General features: G+C 42.9%; 1 protein-coding gene across 10 annotated transcripts in view; it reads left to right on the top strand.

The window, feature by feature from the left end:
* The first annotated feature begins 9,725 nt into the window (after positions 1 to 9,725).
* The window catches only part of SMPX (small muscle protein X-linked), a 54,102-nt gene continuing 44,174 nt past the window's right edge, over positions 9,726 to 19,653 (top strand). Inside the window, exons 1-3 of one of the 10 annotated variants that reach the window (XM_080652824.1) lie at positions 9,949 to 10,145; positions 11,304 to 11,481; positions 14,352 to 14,408. In XM_080652824.1, the coding sequence (XP_080508950.1) occupies positions 14,370 to 14,408 (39 nt within the window). In that variant the 5' untranslated portion in view covers positions 9,949 to 10,145; positions 11,304 to 11,481; positions 14,352 to 14,369. Of the gene's footprint in view, positions 10,146 to 11,303; positions 11,482 to 13,290; positions 13,724 to 13,832; positions 14,003 to 14,133; positions 14,256 to 14,351; positions 14,409 to 19,653 lie in introns of those variants that run through there. The other 9 variants (XM_080652829.1, XM_080652821.1, XM_080652823.1 and 6 more) reach the window with 9 other exon arrangements.

Genomic DNA, 19,653 nt, shown 5'->3' with positions numbered 1-19,653 from the left:
ATAGAAACATCAATGATGAGAGGGAATCACTGATCGGCTATCTCCTGCATGCCCCCTATTGGGGATTGAGCCCGCAACCCAGGCATCTGCTCTTGATCAGAATCGAGAACAGGACCCTTCAGTCCACAGGCCGATGCTCTATCCACGGAGCCAAACATGTTAGGGCTAAAAATTCTTATATATAATAAATGAATGAAAGAAGTAAAAACTGCAGTTACTATTAACAATAAAAATGATACCTATTCAGATGAAAATTGATCCTGATCTCACTTGAAATTTATGACCACAAACTTTAATTAGGCCTCAAGAGATACCTCATAGTCTTACTATATTTTTGGAGTAATTCCCTCTCCCTCTTGGAGAGAGCTATTTTAAACCTTCTCAAAACTCCAAAACGTCTTCCTCACATCTCACTCTCAGCTGTCAACCTTGCTTCTTATTTCACTGCAAAATGATTCTCAATCAGAAGAGCACGTCCTTCCCCTTCCCCTGGCAAGTGGACCAATCTGCTGACCTCTGCATCCACATTCCTTTTCTCCCTCCTGTCACACCCATCACACCCGTCAGCTGCCCTTGCTTCTACAGAGGCCAGCCCTGCTGTCTGCGTAAATCAGGTCCCTGCAGCTTGCGGCTGCTCTAAATGATAATCATGGTGAGGTAGTTTTAAATATGGCCAGGAATTTTGTGGCATTCTTCCCATAGAGAGAGAGGTCTATGTCCCTTCCCTGAATCTGTATAGGTTTGTGTAACTGCTTTGGCAAATGGAGTACAGCAGGAGTGATGCTATGTGCCTTCCAGGGCTAGGCATAAAAGGCCATAAAGTTTCTGTTCTTTTTACTGGCTAACTTCCTCTTGGAACCTGAATCTCCATGTAAGAAGTCAACAACCTGAGATTACCATTCTGGAGAGGCCTCATGTAGGCATTCTGGTGGACAGTCCCAGCTGAGCCAGTCTTCCAGCCATCCCTGACAAAAGGTGCTAGATATGGGAGTGGAGCAGCCATCTTGGAAGTGGGTCCTCCAGTCCCAGCTGGCCCAATTTCAAGAATCCTCCTATATAATAAAAGGGTAATATGCAAATTGACAGAATGGCAGAACGACAGTCACTATGACACGCACTGACCACCAGGGGGCAGACGGTCAATGCAGGAGCTGCCCCCTGGTGGTCAGTGCACTCCCACGAGGGCGGGGGGGGGGGGGGAGTGCCGCTCAGCCACAAGCTGAGCTGATGGCTGGTGAATGCAGTAGCAGTGGCAGGAGCCTCTCCTGCCTCTGCGGCAGCGCTAAGGATGTCCGACTGCCAGCTTAGGCCTGTGGGCCTAAGCCATCAGTCAGACATCCCCCGAGGGCTCCTGGACTGCTAAAGGGCACAGGCTGGGCTGAAGGGACCCTCCACCCTTGCCCTGAGTGCACGAATGTCATGCATCGGGCCTCTGGTGAGGGTAATAATCCCTTGTATAAGTCAAACAATCCTAGGCAAGCTCACACTTCTGTAGCTTTACATAGTAAATGTTTATTTTTCAAAACCTGATGTGGGTCCAGCGATCCTGTTCCATTTTGTAGCTATGAAGTCTAGGACAGATGGCTTCTAAGGTTACTATAGGAAGGAAGGAAGATCTGGATTGCATAGGATATTTTCAAGGGCCAAGCCTGGAATGGGGTGCAGTAGTGGTTCTCAAACTTTCTGAGGATGAGGTTTTAAAAAACATGTTAATCTATCATAGTCCAGTACTTTTATAAAAATGCAACAAAAATAAATTACTAGAAAAAGGAAATGCTGCTTGGATGTGGGGGCAATGTCAAATTGATGTAAAAGTCCCTAATTACTTTTAAATTTCTGTATTAGCTCATTGCAAAGTGGTAACAGTTTGCAAATGGGCACTGGTGTAAGGACCATCCTTTGAGTAGCACTGGTTTACGATTTGGGCCTACATCCTGTCATTCATAACTCAGTCACATGACTCCTATCGAATTGTGAGTGAGCCTGAAAAATATAGTTGGGAAGTAGAGACAGTATGCTGAACTTGGCATTGCCCTTGTGACATGCTTTAGGTTAGTGTTTTATTTCTTCTTTCTCTCTAGGAGGACCCACTTGTTCACAAGTTTATTCTCTCATTTATGTTTATAGATCTAGATCTAGTTTAGTTTTAAAAAAAGTTTACAGGGCAAGAGGGAAAGGAAACTGGAGAAATTGCCCTGTACAGAACAATTGTGATTCTCCCCAGTTTTACAAATCTAGACCTTGCGGGAAAATTCTAGTTGGGCAAAAATTTTGTTCAAGGGCACACAGGCCACAGTGACATCTCTGTTACATTCTAGATCTCTGGTGCATGTGCCAGGTGGCTACTGCTTCAGATCCTGGAGGAGGATCCTCCCCCATGTACCATGTATCACCAAAGTAGTAGAGTTGCCTCATTTTTAAAAAAAGAGCCAGGTTATAGAGTTCTCATGTGACTTGTTTGAGAGATTTTAGGAAAGCCCACAGCTTGGGTAGGCCTGCAAGCTGGGTGAGGTAGAGTCTCAAGGAATCACCAGGGTGGGGCAAACAGTATGAGCTAGGTTGGAGTCTCAGCTATGCTGCCTGCCTGCTGTCTTTCTGGGGGGGGGGGTGGGGGGGGACAGAGGAGACAGGCTCATCAAAGCAACAATGGCCTCTGCCAGCACTTCTGTCTGGGAGAAAGCTGCCCCTCCAGCTTTCTCCCAGACAGAAGTGCTGGCAGAGGAAAATATAAGTCTAAATACACTTACAGGCTGTCAAAATCCTGCAAAAATAGTCTATTTTAACACTCATTAGAAAATGACTAATAAGATGAGTGGTCAAGATGTTGGGGTAGGTAGACCCGGTACTCAGAACCTCCCACAACCACATCAAAATTACAACTAAATTACAAAACAACCATCATGCAGAACCACCTGAAATCTAGCTAAACAGAAGTCCTACAACTAATGATATAAACAAGAAGCCAAATGGAGACAGGTAGGAGGGGCAGAGCAGAGGAACAGTCAGGTCCCACACCCACATGTGGCAGATAAAAACTGGGAGGAATATCTTGGCTGCAGAGATCACCCCCAAGGAGCAAGGGGTCCCAGCCCCATATCAGAACCCCCAGCCCAGGGTTCCAGTGGTGGGAAGAGAAGTCCCCATAACTTCTGGCTGTAAAAACCAAAGGATATTATGGCTGAGTGCCCAGCATTCCTCTTAAAGTGCCCACACAAATACTTACTTGGACTTACTTGCTCTGAGTTCTAGCACTGCAGTAGGATTCGAAAGGCACCAGGGATATATGGGGAGGAACTGGATTGTCCCACACATCAGGGCAAGAGCTGGAGGGGCAGCTTTCTCCCAGAGAGAAGTGCTGGCAGAGGCCATTGTTGCTTTGATGAGCCTGTTCCCTCCCCCCCCCCCCCCCCGAAAGCCAGCAGGCAGGCAGCATAGCTGAGACTCCAACCTAGCTCATACTGTTTGCCCCACCCTGGTGATTCCTTGAGACTCTACCTCACCCAGCTTGCAGGCCTACCCAAGCTGTGGACTTTCCTAAAATCTTTCAAACAAGTAGCATCTGGCATCTGTGTGCCCCAAACCTCTCGCTAAATGGCCCCAGGCCTGACACTAGCACAGCCAGCCTTTGTTTGCAGGTTGGTCTCTCCAGGGCACCTCCAAGCCCACCACAAATAGCAGTCATCTGTAGATAGCTTTGTAGCCGCCCATGCTGGGTGGCCCAGGGCAGAACACAGGTGGCAGCTGACTTTGACCTGCACCTTCTGGGAGGCCCCAGAGCCAGTGCAACGGGTGGACAGCTTCAGACCATGTCAAAAACCACCCAACTTCTCCCACAAGGGGCACACTCAAGGGGCAGACTCAGTGGGCACCAAAACCCCAATGAAGCAAATCCTACTCCACGGGTTCAGCCCATACACAGCAGTTCCTCCACTGTACTTGTAGCCAGTTATCAGCTGGGGTGGGGGTCAATCCCCCCCAGTGACATGCCAAAAGCAATAAAAGATCAACTACAACAGGACACTGCACACAGCCCACACAGGGGGCACACATGACACATCCAGCTCAGTTGACTGGGGAGGCTGAGCCACTGGGCCCTATAGGACACCTACACAAGGCCATCTTACATGTCTGGGAGACATAGCGGCTATACCTAATACATAGAAATAAACACAGGGAAGCAGCCAAAATGAGGAGACAAAGAAACAGGTCCCAAATGAAAGACTAGGAGAAATCTCAAGAAAAAATACTAAATGAAATGGAGGCAAGCAAACTACCAGATATAGAGTTCAAAACAATGGTTATAAGGATGCTCAAGGAACCTATAACTTCAATAGCCTAAAAAAGGACATGGAAAGCATAAAAAAGAACCAGTCAGAAATGAAGGATATACTAACTGAAATGAAGAATAAATTACAGGGAATCAACAATAGAGTAGATGAAATATAGAGAATCAAATAAGAAATTTGGAGACAGCGTAGCAGAAAACACCCAATCAGAACAGCAAAAATAAAAAGAATAAACAAATGAGGATAGTGTAAGTAACTTATGGGACAATTTCAAGGATACCAACATTTGCCTCATGGGGGTGCCAGAAGGAGAAGAGATAGAGCAATAAATGGAAAACTTATTTGGAAAAATGACAGAAAACTCCCCTAACCCGGTGAAGGAAATAGATTCAAGATCAGGAAGCACAGAGTCCCAAACAAGATGAACCCAAGGAGTTTCACACCAAGACACATGATAATGAAAATGCCAAGGGCAAAAGACAAAGAGAATCTTAAAAGCAGCAAGAAAAAAGCAGTTAATTACCTACAAAGGTGTTCGCATAGACTGTCAGCTAATTTCTCAACTTTGTAAGTCAGAAGGAATTGGTAATAAATATTCAAAGTGATGAAAAGCAAGGATCTATAACCAAGATTATTCTACCCAGCAAAGCTATCATTTAGAATCAAAGGGAAGATAAAGAGTTTCCCAGACAAGAAAAGCTATTAGAGTTTATCACCATCAAACCAGTATTAAAATAAATGTTAAATGGTCTTCTTTAAGAAAAAAAAGAAAAAAAGATTAAACATATGAATAATAAAATGGCAATAAATACATATCTATCAACAATTACTTTTGATGCAAATGGATTAAATAGTCCAACCAAAAGATATACAGTGACTGAATGGAAAACAAAACAAGACCCTTAAATATGCTATCCACAAGAGACTCACTTCTGATTAAAAGACACACAGATTGAATGTAAAGGGAAGGAAAAAAGATATTTCATGAAAATGGAAACAAAGCTTATAAAACAAAGAAGGACCAAGCAATTCCACTTCTGGGTATTTACTCAAAGGAACCCAAAACACTAAATCGAAAAGACATGTGCATCCATATGTTTTTTGCAGCATTATTTACAACAGCTAAGATATGGAATCAATCTAAGTGTCTATCAATAGATGAATGGATAAAGAAGAAGTGGTGAATATATATATTGAAATATGACTCAAGCTTAAAAAAAGGATGAAATCTTGCCATCTGCAACAACATGGATGGACCTAGAGGGTATTGTGCTGAGTGAAATAAGTCAGATAAAGACAAATGCCATATGCTTTCACTTATATGCGAAGAAGCAGAACAGAAACAGACTCATAGATACAGAGAACAGGCTGACGGTTGTCAGATGGGAAGGGGGTTGGGGGACTGGGTGAAAAGGTATAGGGATTTAGAAGTACAGATTGGTAGTTACTGAATAGTCATGGGGATGTAAAGTACAGCATAGGGAATATAATCTATATATATATAAAAAGCCAGTGACCGGACCGCCATAATGACTGACCTGAACTACTGGTCGCTATGATGCCCACTGCAGCCAGCGAACTGGCCCGATCAGGGCGGGGGGGGGGGGGGCGGCCAGCCAACCTCCCGTGGCCCCTCCCCCCAGCTGGCCCCGCCCCCGATTGGCCTCTCCCACCCTAATGGAGGGCAGGGCGGCAGGCCAACCGCCCCCCCCCCACAGCCCTTCCCCCTGGCTAGCCCCGCCCCCATAGGCCCACCCCACCCCCTGGGCAATCAGAACTCCAGTATTTTTATTTTTTAAAATATTTTTTATTGTTTACAATATTACATATATTAGTAGATATATCTCCTTTTTTTTCCACCATTGACCTTCCCCCAGCCTGCCCTACCCCCTGTTGCATGCCCTCATCCCACCCCCCCAGTGTCTTGTGTCCATTGGTTGTGCTTATATGCATGCATACAAGTCCTTTGGTTGATCTATTTCCCTCCCTCCCCAACACTCCCCAGCCTTCCCGCTATAATTTGACAGTCTGTTGGGTGCTTTACTGCCTCTGTATCTATCTTTTTATTCATCAGGTTATAATGTTCTTTATTTTCCATAAATGAGTGAGATCATGTGGTATTTTTCTTTCATTGCCTGGCTTATTTCACTTAACATAATGCTCTCCAGGTCCATCTATGCTGCTGCAAATGGTAAGAATTCCTTCTTTTTTTATAGCAGCGTAGTATTCCATTGTGTAAATGTACCATAGTTTTCTAATCCACTCATCTGCTGATGGGCATTTAGGCTGTTTCCAAATCTTAGTTATGGTGAATTGTGCTATGAACATAGGGGTGCATATATCCTTTCTGATTCGTGTTTTTGTTTTCTTGGGATATATTCCTGGAAGTGGGTTCACTGGGTCAAATGGGAGTTCCATTTTTAGTTTTTTGAGGAAACTCCATACTGTTCTCCACAGTGGCTGCACCAGTCTGCATTCCCACCAGCAGTGCACGAGGGTTCCTTTTTCTCCGCATCCTCGCCAACACTTGTCGTTTGTTGATTTGTTGATGATAGCCATTCTGACAGGTGTGAGATGGTACCACATTGTCATTTTGATTTGCATCTCTCGGATAATTAGTGACTTTGCGCATGTTTTCATGTGTCTCTTGGCCTTCCTTCTGTCTTCTTTCGAAAAGATTCTATTTAGGTCCGATGCCCATTTTTTTATTGGATCATTTATCTTCCTTTTATTAAGTTGTATAAGTTGCCTGTAGATGTTGGAGATTAAACCTTTATCAGTGATAACATTTGCAAATATGTTCTCCCATACAGTGGGCTTTCTTGTTGTTTTGTTGATGGTTTCTTTTGCTGTGCAAAAGCTTTTTATTTTGATGTAGTCCCATTTGTTTATTTTCTCTTTAGCTTCCATTGCCCTAGGAGCAGTATGGGTAAAGAAATTGCTTCGGCATATGTCTGAGATTTCAGAACTCCAGTATTTTTAAACCTGGAGTTGGAGAAATCAATTTGGCAATCCATTTGGCACTCTCTAGTGAGGTCTGAGTTCTTGGTTCTAGTTATTTCTGAGGCCCGTTTGCACCCCTGCCTTTCCTTCCACAATATGAAACTTTCCCTATAAACCCCTTTGTCTTGGTTTGGTTGCCTCAAATCCAGACACTGAGACAAGGACTTGGTTGCAGGTGCTCTATTTGGGTGCTGATCCCAGAGAATACAAGTGAGACAGGGAGAGGAGAAAGCTGATAAAGTGTAATAATGAGTAGGTTCCTGCTGTGGGCAACTGGGGCTCAGTACTGATGGGGCCTCGGGGACACTGTAGAGTGTATCTCAGAATCATTCCACCAGGGAACAGGGAGGTTTTATCACGGACTTTCATCCCCATCAACAGAGGTTTGTCCCTAGTGGTATCTGTTCCCCGGCACTCATGGGTCATGCCTACAGCACACCCAGGTAACCTGCCTTGGAGATGGAGGGAGCACCAGTGGGGAGAAGCAGCGAGATTCAGGCTTTTGAGCTGTGAAGCTGGCAGTGTTCTGAGAACTGCCTACAGCTGCTGAAGTGTTCTGAGAACTGCCTACAGCTGCAGAGGCAATTTTGAGAAAGGTATGAGCAGTGTTTGCCACACCTCCTCTTGGCTTAACCTAGTTCAGTGGTCGGCAAACTCATTAGTCAACAGAGCCAAATAGCAACAGTACAACGATTGAAATTTCTTTTGAGAGCCACATTTTTTAAACTTAAACTTCTTCTAATGCCACTTCTTCAAAATAGACTCGCCCAGGCCATGGTATTTTGTGGAAGAGCCACACTCAAGGGGCCAAAGAGCCGCATGTGGCTCGCGAGCCGCAGTTTGCTGACCACGGACCTAGTTCATGTTGTAGCTCATCTTAGTTCTTCCCATAGAGGCAGCCATGCCCATGTTGGGCCAGCCCTGTGTACAAGGCATTGCCACCAGGGGCACTTTCCTTGACAATGTGCAACATGAGTAGCTATTAAGGGATGGTTGGGGACAAAAGGACTGTGTCGAAATTTATGGGCTGAGTGCAGGGCAAGGGATCAGACATGGCTCATTATGGTTGTTCGTCCATGGAGTGATGTCACCTATTGTCTGGTGAAGAGCTGTGAACATATAGGTTTAGCCAACCATCTGGGGAAATATTAGGGTACTCATTAGATATTCTTCCCCAATATAAAAACAACGTACTTTTGATGCCATATGATCTCAGAGCATACTATCTAAACAAAATTTTTAAGACACAATTCTTTTAAATAGCACATGAATAGAACTTAATGGTGAATCCCAAACTGAGATGAACCACAATTATCTACTGACCTCCCTAAGCTATTGGAAAGCTGATATTCTTTTTACCCACCTGAAAACAAGCCAGTTGCTTCCATTTGAAATGCATTCAGCTGCAGGGAACAGGCACCTGACTTTCTCATACTAATTGAAGCTTCTTTTCTTCACATGAGAGGACTGATAGGAGATGGCTGCTGGGGAGAGTTCCGTGTTGACCATGGGGTCAGGGACTCAGACATGGAGTCATTTTCATCCAATGGATGAATTATAAATGTGTCCACTCTGTCTAACCTTTCTGCTGAAGGGAAGTCCTATGTAAAGGAAATTTCAGAGATTGCAGAAGTAAAAAAAAAAATTCAGTAATGTTAAAAATAATGAGCCCAAGGGCCCCCCCATAAAAATACCCCCCAAGCAAAAACTAAAACAAAATTAAGGAGCATGTCCCTTAGGATCTGGCAGTGTTCTGTTTAAAAAGTGTTTTGCCTGCCGGCTGGCATGGCCAACCATTTGAGCATCAATCTATGAGCCAGCGGGTCGAAGTTCGATTTCCGGTCAGGGCACATCCCCGGGTTGCGGGCTCCATCCCCAGTGTGGGGCATGCAGGAAGCAGCTGATTGCTGATGTTTCTCTATCATAGATGTTTCTATCTCTTTCTTCCTCTCTGAAATCAATAAAATATATTTAACAAAAGAAGTGTTTTGCTTCATACCTGGCCCTGGCCTGTGTCATACTCAAAATGGACATTTCCTCTTTGTTTTATTTTGTCTGTTATCGCCTGTACTCTAAGGTCAAAGTCATTGCTACCAGTAGGGGTGGTAAAGCAGAGAGAGCAAGGCCCTGGGGCCCTGGAACTACATGAGTCAGTTGATCTGTGACCATTTTTGACCTACAAAAAGGGTGATGTCTTATAGTTCACCATGATATTATAATTATCATCATTTGGTGACCATTTATTGAGTGCTGATTATGAAATAACTTTAATAGGTCCTAAATGACCAAGCTAGGGTGTCTGTGCCCCTGCTGAAAAGCTGGGTGCCATGTTGCCTCTCCCCTATTTTTATTGAACCCTCCTCATCATCTGGCCTCCAGGTAATAAAGCTAAAGATAGAAACTTTCCCTACTTTTCAGACTTCACTGTGCCCCCTCAGAATACGTGAGAAAATGCAGCCAGCATCTCCTGGAAGATTAGGAGGGCAGTAAGATTCCGTAGCCACCTTCCGGCTGACATTTGAGCCCTGCTTTCAGCACGGTCAAGCCTTTCGGAGGCAGCCAGCGTATGGCTTGTATCAAACTCTATATTTAGGAAGAACAACTGTGAGCTATGACAGGAATTCTCTTTAACACTTAGCCTTAAACCGAGTTCCCCTCCAGCCCAGAGCCGGGAGCAGCTCTCAATCCCGGGTGAGGCACCGAGCACTTGAGCTATTTCAGCCACATGCAAAGCATCGGAATTGAGATCGCAGCTCACAGGACACCAGGCATCCCTTTCACCTTCTAAGGAGCCTTGAATTCTTGCATCTGGCTGCCTGGGACTCTCCTTAGGCAGTCCACAAATACACAAAGCAGGTAAGCAGAAGGACGAAGCTTGGGCAACCGAGCTTTCTGAAGGAAATTTCCTTGATACCTGACTTGAAGTGACTACTTATAACTTTGTAGGCTTGTAACCAGTGGGTGTGTAGCTTCCTTGTAAATTCACTGGTCATGGGTGATATTGCTGCTTCTGTTTTATAAATTGTGTGTGTGTGTGTGTGTGTGTGTGTGTGTGAGAGAGAGAGAGAGAGAGAGAGAGAGAGAGAGCGAGGTTGATATAATATTGAACTAAAAGTAGTTTGTATTGATAGTGACATTAAGAAAATTTCCACGGTCCAGGTTTGATGACTGTGACCCTGAATATTATATCATTTTGATTCTTATGGACGGAGTTACAGTCGGTCAGCTGCAGACTGATTTGGGCTGTAAGCCTAGAAATTATCAGAATTTGGGGCAGGGAAAAAGCTAGCTCTTTGGTTTACCTAAATGCAAATTATTGCCAGAGTCGTTACACAGTTCAAGTTGAAAATGCTTTTCTCATCTCCCTAAGCGCCAGGCTTGGCCTCAATGACAGAATTCTATCAACGTATAGATTGATAAATTCTCCAGACCCATCTTTTGAAAGCCTCACGTTAGTCACAGTGTTCCCTATATCCAGCAGGGGAGAGGTCAACACTCCTGTCTCTTTGTGGGCACCGGGTTCTGAAATGTGGGAACACGAAGTGCCTCTTCCCTCTCAGCATATTTCAGGCCAAGTGAATAAGGAGTTAGTTCAGACAGCTGACCATCTTTCTACCCCCTTCTCCGAATTATTTTTAGCTGCGAGACAAGACAATTCCCTTTGGGACTTCACTTTAGCCAGTTAATTGACCAGTTGAAAGAACAAACAAAATCCCTTCTTTGCAAATATTGATTTACTTTCCTCTGAATCCACTCTTATTAAATTAGTGATATGTTGACAAAATTTTAGTGAGAGCCTTGTTTAGAAGTCAGATATTAGGCGCTGCCCAATGTAAAACCAGCAGAGGTATTGTACATGACTCGGTATACAGACCATTAAAGCTTCCTCAATGCTTTGCAGAACTGCCAGGAAAACGCAACTGTGCTACACTGGCAAGCATTTCCATTATAGTACATAGGCTTTGCAAAAGACAATACGCGCCTTGTCAAACTTTCCGTGTTTCCAAATTGTAGCCAGAACCAGGAGATACAATAACAAGCGTGCTATAAAGAGTACCTCTGTATGAAAAGCAGTGGCCCCAGTGTGAGTGGAGTTGTGCATCTAAGGGAGAGCTTTCGTTTTTTTTGGTCCCGGACAAGGCACGCAGCTAAAGAAGGAAGGTGCATTCTCCACTCTGCATCCCTAACGGAGGTGAGTGCAGGGCCAGGGAAGCAGCCGGGGAACGCTGTCTATTTTTATTCATCAGTGTGCTTTGCCCTGATTTCTCCACGAATAATGAGGACAGCAGGAGCGGCTGCAGAAAGCGATTTACACAATTGTTATCTAGCCTGTTTGCGAGGAATGAGAGCTGGGATCTGACCAACTTTTCAGAGCTGTCTCTATCGCAGACATGTATGTTAAGAAGAAATTGCATGCAGATGAGATTATACCAAAGTTATGTAGGCGAATAAGGTGCAAGGGATAGCCATCCGTTAAACTTAGAGGTCCACAAAATACAAATCAATACAGTTCAGTGAAAATAAAAACAAAATCAGCTTAATTTTTAAAAAACTCAATGCAGTATGAAATAGCACATTCATTACCTGATTTTCTTTTTACATTTCAACCTGTTATTGTAATCACATAAAGAAATTCCCAATTGCCACACTTCAAGACATTTTTTTTAAAATATATTTTATTGATATTTTACAGAGAGGAAAGGAGAGGGATAGAAAGCTAGAAACATCGATGAGAGAGAAACATCGATCAGCTGCCTCCTGCACACCTCCCACTGGGGATGTGCCCACAACCAAGGTACATGCCCTTGACCGGAATTGAACCCGGGACCCTTCAGTCCGCAGGCCGACGCTCTATCCACTGAGCCAAACCGGTTTCGGCACTTCAAGACATTTTTAAAAGTTCCCAAGTGATATCGGTTAAGATTTAGTTGTATATGCATAAAGTATACTATCTGCTGAAAGTCCTGTGCAAATTATTGCTTTGCATGACTTCTAATGGCTTTTGAAGAACAGAAACATTGAAAATTAAACTACCACGCTTTTCCTTTTGAAATTGAGCTGTGTGTCCTAGATCCAAAAATTAAAAATCCTTCATTGAGTCTTTGACATTGCAGGAAAGACAGCAACCAATTTGAAGCATATAATAGAGCCAAATGCATTCCTGGTTGTTTAATTAGTTGCTGCTTTACAATTTTTTAAGCAAATTGAAAATAATTCTACCTAGAGACCCTCATGCCTGGAGGCTATCTCTCTAAATGACCAAAACATTCAGGTGAAACTTTTAAAAAAATCTCATTGTTTTCATGTGTGTGGCCCCAAAGACTATATAGTTGCATATACTAATTACAGAGATTGAAAAATTATGTGATTATGTCACTTCATATAATAGAGACTAAGACTTTGAAGATCTTAAAAAATGTAAGTTTTCCTAGAATTCTCAGATCTTTTATCTCTAAAGCAGGGGTGGGGAATGTCTGGCCCACAGGCCATATAAGGCTGGCAAAATCATTTGGTCTGGCCCTGACAAGGCAACCGCAGGTGGGACTCGAAATTCAATAAATCTAGGAGCTTTTTTCATAGCAACATGCATTCATATTAAATGAATTACGTTCGGCGAATGATGTTACAAATATCCAAATGGCCCTTGGCAGAAAGGTTCCCCACCCCTGCTCTCAAGTACTGAGGGGCATTACTACATCAATTCTTACACTGTGCCTAAAGCTGTAGATCAGTATACAGTGGTCCTAAAATGTCACTAGCTATAGGCAACGACAATAAAATAATAAATATTGGAGGTCAGATATTAGATGCTGACTTTATAGTTCACAAGGCATTTTCAGGAACATCATGTCATTTTGATTGTTACCACAACCTGTGAAGCAGGTAAAATGTAAGGAAGTGGAAATGGACCCAGAGACTTTTGAGTGACGTAGCCCAGGTTACCACAGGATTTGTGGCCAATGGCAACACTGCTCTCTGGGTGCGTTTCCTCACCAGTGAGCACATACACTTACACCAGTCCAGAGAGGGAAGTCAGTCAACCCGTTATATAGTTTCAGTTTAAAAAGCAGCATGCTTTTTTAAAAAAATTAACTTAATTTTTTTAATTGTTTGAAGTATTACAAATAGTAGTACATATGTCTCCTTTTTTTCCCCCATTGACCTCCCCCCTGGCCTCCCCTACCCCCCAGTACATGCCTTTACCTGCCCCCACCCCCCTCCAAAAGCAGCATGCTTTTAATGCACTGAGTTTTTAACTTTTTCACTCGGTTCTGTTGACATTGAATAGACCAAGTGACAACACTGGTACAGAGCTGGGCTGTTCCCTGTCCCCCCTGGCCCACCAAACCATAGTCAGGTCTCAGGAGCTGAAAGAAAGCAAAAATCCTTTGGAAAGGAAGCACTACTACGTCTTGGGGATCTGACATGGTCATGTAAGTTCTATTTGCCTTCTGGGCTGCTTTGTTAAAAGAGGTGAGGCTGGGCTCTGTACACACAGGGGGAGATGCGGCCTACTTCCTCGGGTCCCTGGGCCAAACAGACACGTGCAGAGAGAGCATCGCAGTAGTAAGAACGAACTACAGGCAATTTCTTTTTTGGATGTTCAACAGAGAGGAGGCGCTCTCATTTGACTGACGCATAGCCCTGGCAACAACTAATTCAGATCAAAAGTTCAGTTTCAAGCAGAAAGCTCCCGGGGGCCCCAAACAAAGGTGTTTTATTCCCACAGCCTCTTTGCTTTGCTGCTCTTGGCAGGCGGGGGTAGGAGGGCAGGGAAGGAGATGATAGCGCCTTTCAAGTTTCTGATAGCCTATCATTAGCATCAGGGGCGAGGCGTCTCAGCATTTCTGCTCCTGAATGATTTATCCGGAGCTCTCGTGTTCCCACTCCCTGAGGCTTTAGGAAGGAGAGTCACTAAGTAACTTCGGAACCCGAGACTGAAAGAATATATGGCCAGTGAAAGGGGTGACTGCCCAGTTGAATAATGAGTTAAGTTCTAATTTATCAAGACCGAGAATCTGAATGCCGCCACCTCTAACAGTTTCTTACTTGTTTTTTTAGGGATAAGACTGCGTGAATATGTCGAAACAGCCAGTTTCCAATGTCAGAGCCATCCAGGTAAGTAGGCATATTTGTGTTTTAACAGCAGCTCTGTGACTTCTAGCCTGTTTGCTTAATAAACCAGACTTTTTGCAGTTGCTTGACCCTGATGATTACCTTCAAGAAGCAAAGAAAGACTCATTTAAGGTACACTTGAGAAAGGCTATAAGGTACAATGAAAGAGGAAGAAGCTATTTTGTTTAATTGTGCTGAATTAGAAGACAATCAAAGTTTATGAATGAGAATTAACTGTTCTACAAAAAAAATGTAGTGTGTATATTTTTTGATGTGTATGTTTTTGATAGGCTCGTTGATAGAAATTAAGAAATTCAATTTCCATTTTAATATCCAATTGAGTTTGTTGAGCCATCTGTTTCAAATACATCTTCCTGTAAATAATAACCTTTTCTTGTCAAGTGTTCTTCCCAAGGCTTGGGTATTTATCTGTTAAAGTACATATGCTATTATGTCTCAACAAGCCCTCCCAGCAAATTAATTCTTTGGTTGTTTCAACTGGCGTGTCACGCTCACAAAAAGGGGAGAGGGAAGCAGGCATTTGGGAACACAGATACAATTATGGAGATAACGTTCAATATTTGTTTTTACCAACTTGTTACTTCTCTTAAGGGCTCTGTGTTCAACTCTCAAATGGCTCCCACATTGGGATGTTGGCCACACGCTTTATTGTAAAATTCTATCTTTCCATCGGCATGGAACCATCTGTGCTTTCTCTAAAGGAACTTTCAGACATTTTTTTTCTGGACTTTTTAAAAATTACATCTTTTTTAATAAGTATATTTTTATTGATTTCAGAGAGGAAGGGAGAGGGAGAGAGAGATAGAAACATCAATGATGAGAGAGAATCATCGATTGGCTGCCTCCTGCACGCCCCCTACTGGGGATCGAGCCCGCAACCTGGGCATGTGCCCTTGACTGGAATCAAACCTGGGACCCTTCAGTCCACAGGCTGACGCTCTATCCACTGAGCCAACCCAGCTAGAGCTTTTCTGGGCTTTTTGAATACTGCAGAACATGTGGCAGTTCCTGAATATTTTGGGTCTGATGCACCATCCCGGCATAAACATACTCATAAGCGAGTGGTGGTATTTTGGAGGGGTGTGCGTGTGGCCAGGTTGTGGGGTAAGAAATCCTGGTGCACACTGGTGGTAGAGATGCGTGAAGGGACAAATCTTTACCTGTGGTGATCAATGCATAGCCTTAAATGGATGGACTTCTTAAGTGGCAACATCTTAGGGATGAGACTGCGTGAATACGTCGCAAAATAACAACCTCTGGAAACGTGTCATAGAACAAACCACCAAGGAAGAGCCTATTGGCAAGGAAGGAGTCAACTTCACATAGCCACACTTGGCCCTCTGGTGTCGACCTAATGAGTCTGTGGCACAGCCTGGCATTGGTAATGCAATTTATTTTACCTCCCAGCTCTGTGGCCTCCTTAGGCCTTTGAATCTTCTCTTTACCAGTGTGCATGGCTGTTAATGGCATGGGCTCTGAAGCCAGATTACTGGGGTTTGAATCCCTAATCCATTCTGTATGGGTGTGGGATCATGGGAAAACAACTTTACCTCGGTGCCTCTATTTCCACATCTGTAAAATGGGGATAATAATGGTACCTCCTAGGGCTATTCATACAAGATGCTTAAAACAGCAAAATAAGCCCTCATTGTCAACCGTTATTACAATGATTATTATTTAGGAATGCTCTATGTTAAAGTGATGAGAGTCATGCAATTTGATTGCTGCACTTGAAGCTCCCAAGGCACTTAACATAAATTTCCTTTTTATTTTGCAGGACACAAAAACATAGTCCTTTCAGGCTGCCTTTGCTTCTCTTCCTTTTAAAGCTGAAAGCGTGTTGATTTTTCTTCTTTAGTGCTTCCCTCAAATCGACACTGAAAATTCACCAGTGTTTTATCTAATAATTTTGACCTTGATATATTTTTAGCTTTGTAACATTTACAAAGTTGCTATTGACTGCTCTCAATAGCTGTTATTATACTGCATTTAAAAAAAATCCATCCACTACCAAGAGTGGTTCCTTACGGATGTGGTATTGCCTCTCTCGATATATTTTATGCCACACAAAAACCCTAATTTAATGCACCTTCAAATGAAGTATTATTTCTTGTGGTTAAAGAGGATCTGCACTATCTGATATTTTCCTATTATTTCTGCATTAACCTAAAGTAGGGTCCATTAAATAAAATGGGAAAATGGTTATGCTATACAAATGGCTTACAGTAGGGACATTATCTAGGGTACAGTGTTGTCTGGAACAAAGAGAAACGCCAGTGGATGAGGGAGTGCCCTGGTTGTGTAAATACCATTTGAAGATCTTAAATGTTCTATTCAACACTCTCCTTTTTATTAAGATCTTATCTCAAATTCAGTACAACTGTCATTTGCTGGGTACATACTTTGTGCCAGGCACCATGCGAAGTGGAGGCTATGCAAAGATGAATTGATAGCTGATCGCTGTGTTCGAGGAGCTCATAGTTTCCACACGTTACTAGCTGTGTGCTTTTGGGAAAGTTGTTTATTCTCTTTGTGCCTTGGCTTCATCATTTGTCAAGTGGGAGGAAAATAACAGTACTGATCTCATAGGTTTGCTGTGAGTGTTAAATGAATTAATACACATAGATGCTTAGGCCAGTGCCTGGTTCATTGTAACTGATTAATAACTATTACCCATTATTATTAATCATCATCTAGTTCGACAGTTCCAAACGTGTGTTTCTTGGAATTCTAGATTTATGGGATGTTGTTACTTAGAGGGTTCCATGATAAAGTGTTTGGGAAACATTATGTTGAGCAGAGTTGAATAGGATCTTTACTGTGGAATTTCTCAGAGTGCACTACTTGCTAATGACTCCGTAGATTCCCAAGAAGGTGGTAATATGTACAATGTTTTTTAAATATATGGGACCATTTTCACGAGTACTTGCAGATTAGTATTTTGCAGGGCAAACTTCTGGAAATAATGACTTAGATTTTTATTTTGTCTGGATTGAACGAATCTTAGCCACTGTCAACCATACTTTTAACAGGCATTTAGGTAGCTGAATTACTTACTGCACCTATGTGCATCGGACAACATGGCGCCAAACGGTTACAAATCTCTGCCTGGCCACTCACTCACTGTGTGATCTTAGTTTACCCTTTTGTAAAATGGGACAATCACACTATTTAATAAGATTATTGTAATAAATAAACAAAATAATGTACGGTTTATGGCACACAAATTCCTTAAGAGATGGCTTTTGTAACTATCCATGTAATGCAAGAATGGCCTTGCTTTCTCTTCGACTGGTTCTATCTGCCCCCTGCTCTAGAATAAGAGGGAGGCCAGAACTAGACCCACGCTTAGAGGAGATGTTCAGTTGTCTTTCACATACATACTGAAGAAGAGGTGGCCTTTGAATTGTAAGAGGATTCTATGTAAACCTACATTTCTCTTCAGTTGTGTTAATGAAATGTCATTTATGCCAAGGATATAAATATATCCCTAAGAAGTCAGTTGATCTTTTCATAGCCTAGAGAGGGCCTTTGCCTCCAAAGCAGCTGATAAAAATCTATACCAGATGTGGGTAAATCTTTTCTCCAAAACAAACAAACAAAAAAACAAAAACAGAAAGTAAATATTTTGGGATTTGTAGATCATTGGGTCTCTGTTCCAACTACTCAACTCTGCCATTATAGCACAAAAGCAGCCGTAGGGAACACATAAATGAATGAGTGTGGCTGTGCGCCAATGAAACTTTATTTACCAAAACAGGTGGCAGGTTGGATTTGGCCCATGGGCTGTAGCTTGCTGACCCTGGTTCTGTACTCTCCAGGCTGACTGTTAAACTCCATTGTTGATGGGAATGGATTTGCAACCAAGGTAACGCCAGCACACTAGGCATAGTGGATCTGATCCCTTCAGATGAAAGAATTTGATGTGACAGGTGGTGGGGAAAGCTAGAGCTGTCGGGAAATCTAATGCCATCAGCGATCTGCTTGGTGAATTTTTCTAATGAGACCAAGTGACATTGGCCACTGGCAGCACCTGCCTGTCTTTCCCCTTCCTCTTGAACATACTTCATTTGAAAACCACCATGGGCCTTCCCAGGGCCTCAGGCCACCCAGAGCCAATGTTCTCTTGGTCGTCACTTGTCCTTTCTCGCCACCATTGATCAAAGTAAGCTGAGTATTATTTGTCCTCTCCCATGAGTTCTGAGACCTTCATGGTTAAATGGAAAAGAGTCCTGTGCCCTAGTCTTAGCTCTGCTCTGTAACCTCACTCCCCTGGTCCTCATAGTCTGCAAAAGGGAGGGTGTTTCATTAAATGACCTCTAAGCCTCTGTCCAGCTTCTAATACTTTATGAACTTCTTGAGAATAACTTCCAAGGTTTATTATTAGAATGATAATAATAGTAACAGGTCCTTCAGGGTTTACTATGTACTTGGCACAGTGCAAATGGGATTTCTAAGGATTATAATGAAAGGTTTAGAGAAGTGAAAGAACTCACAGGATCAACAGATTGTAAGTAGGACAGTCAGGACCCAAACTCAAATTTTTTCATCTTAAAGCCCACGTTTGGATCAACCCTGCAACACTGTTTAGCCTCATTACTTACCATCTCTACCTTGGCATGGAGAGTGAGGATAGAGGAGTCGGTGCAGACCATCTAAAGGATAATCATTAAGTACTAAGGCTATTTGAAAGACAATGACCATTTTATGGATGCTGGGTCCTCCCTTTAAAAGAGTTCAACCAACATTCAGAAAGTGTCAGCATTTCAGTGAAGAAGCTAATAGCCTACACTCATTAAAGTAATCTGAAACGTAAACCGGCTAGGAGTGACAGGTACAAAGTAAAGTGACAAAATGACAAACACAGTCTTAAAATAGAAACGACCCTGGCCACAGAATTCCCACCTCTCTGCTTAATTGACTTAATCAAGCTGCTTGTAAAACTAAATCTAACACCTTTATCATACCTTTTAAAGGAATGATTATTGAGTCCTGTGTCATTAGTGAGTGCGTAGCTTCTTACTATGGGAAGTTTTCCATTGTTACTCAATCCACGTGGAGAACAGAGTATCTTGATGTCCCGAATGTTAGTATGTCTTTCTCTTCTCCACCTGTTATCATTGTTCTTCTACTTTTCATTGCCCAGGGCATAAAGACTTTGTGGAAGAACAGCCTAATCAAAAAAAAAAAAAAATTACATTAGGGACTCTATATGTTTCCAGTCTAG

Source organism: Plecotus auritus, assembly GCF_963455305.1.
Source record: "Plecotus auritus genome assembly, chromosome: X".
Taxonomy (NCBI): domain Eukaryota; kingdom Metazoa; phylum Chordata; class Mammalia; order Chiroptera; family Vespertilionidae; genus Plecotus; species Plecotus auritus.
The sequence above is the reverse complement of the archived record's forward strand: the minus strand, read 5'-3'. Positions and strand labels throughout refer to the sequence as shown.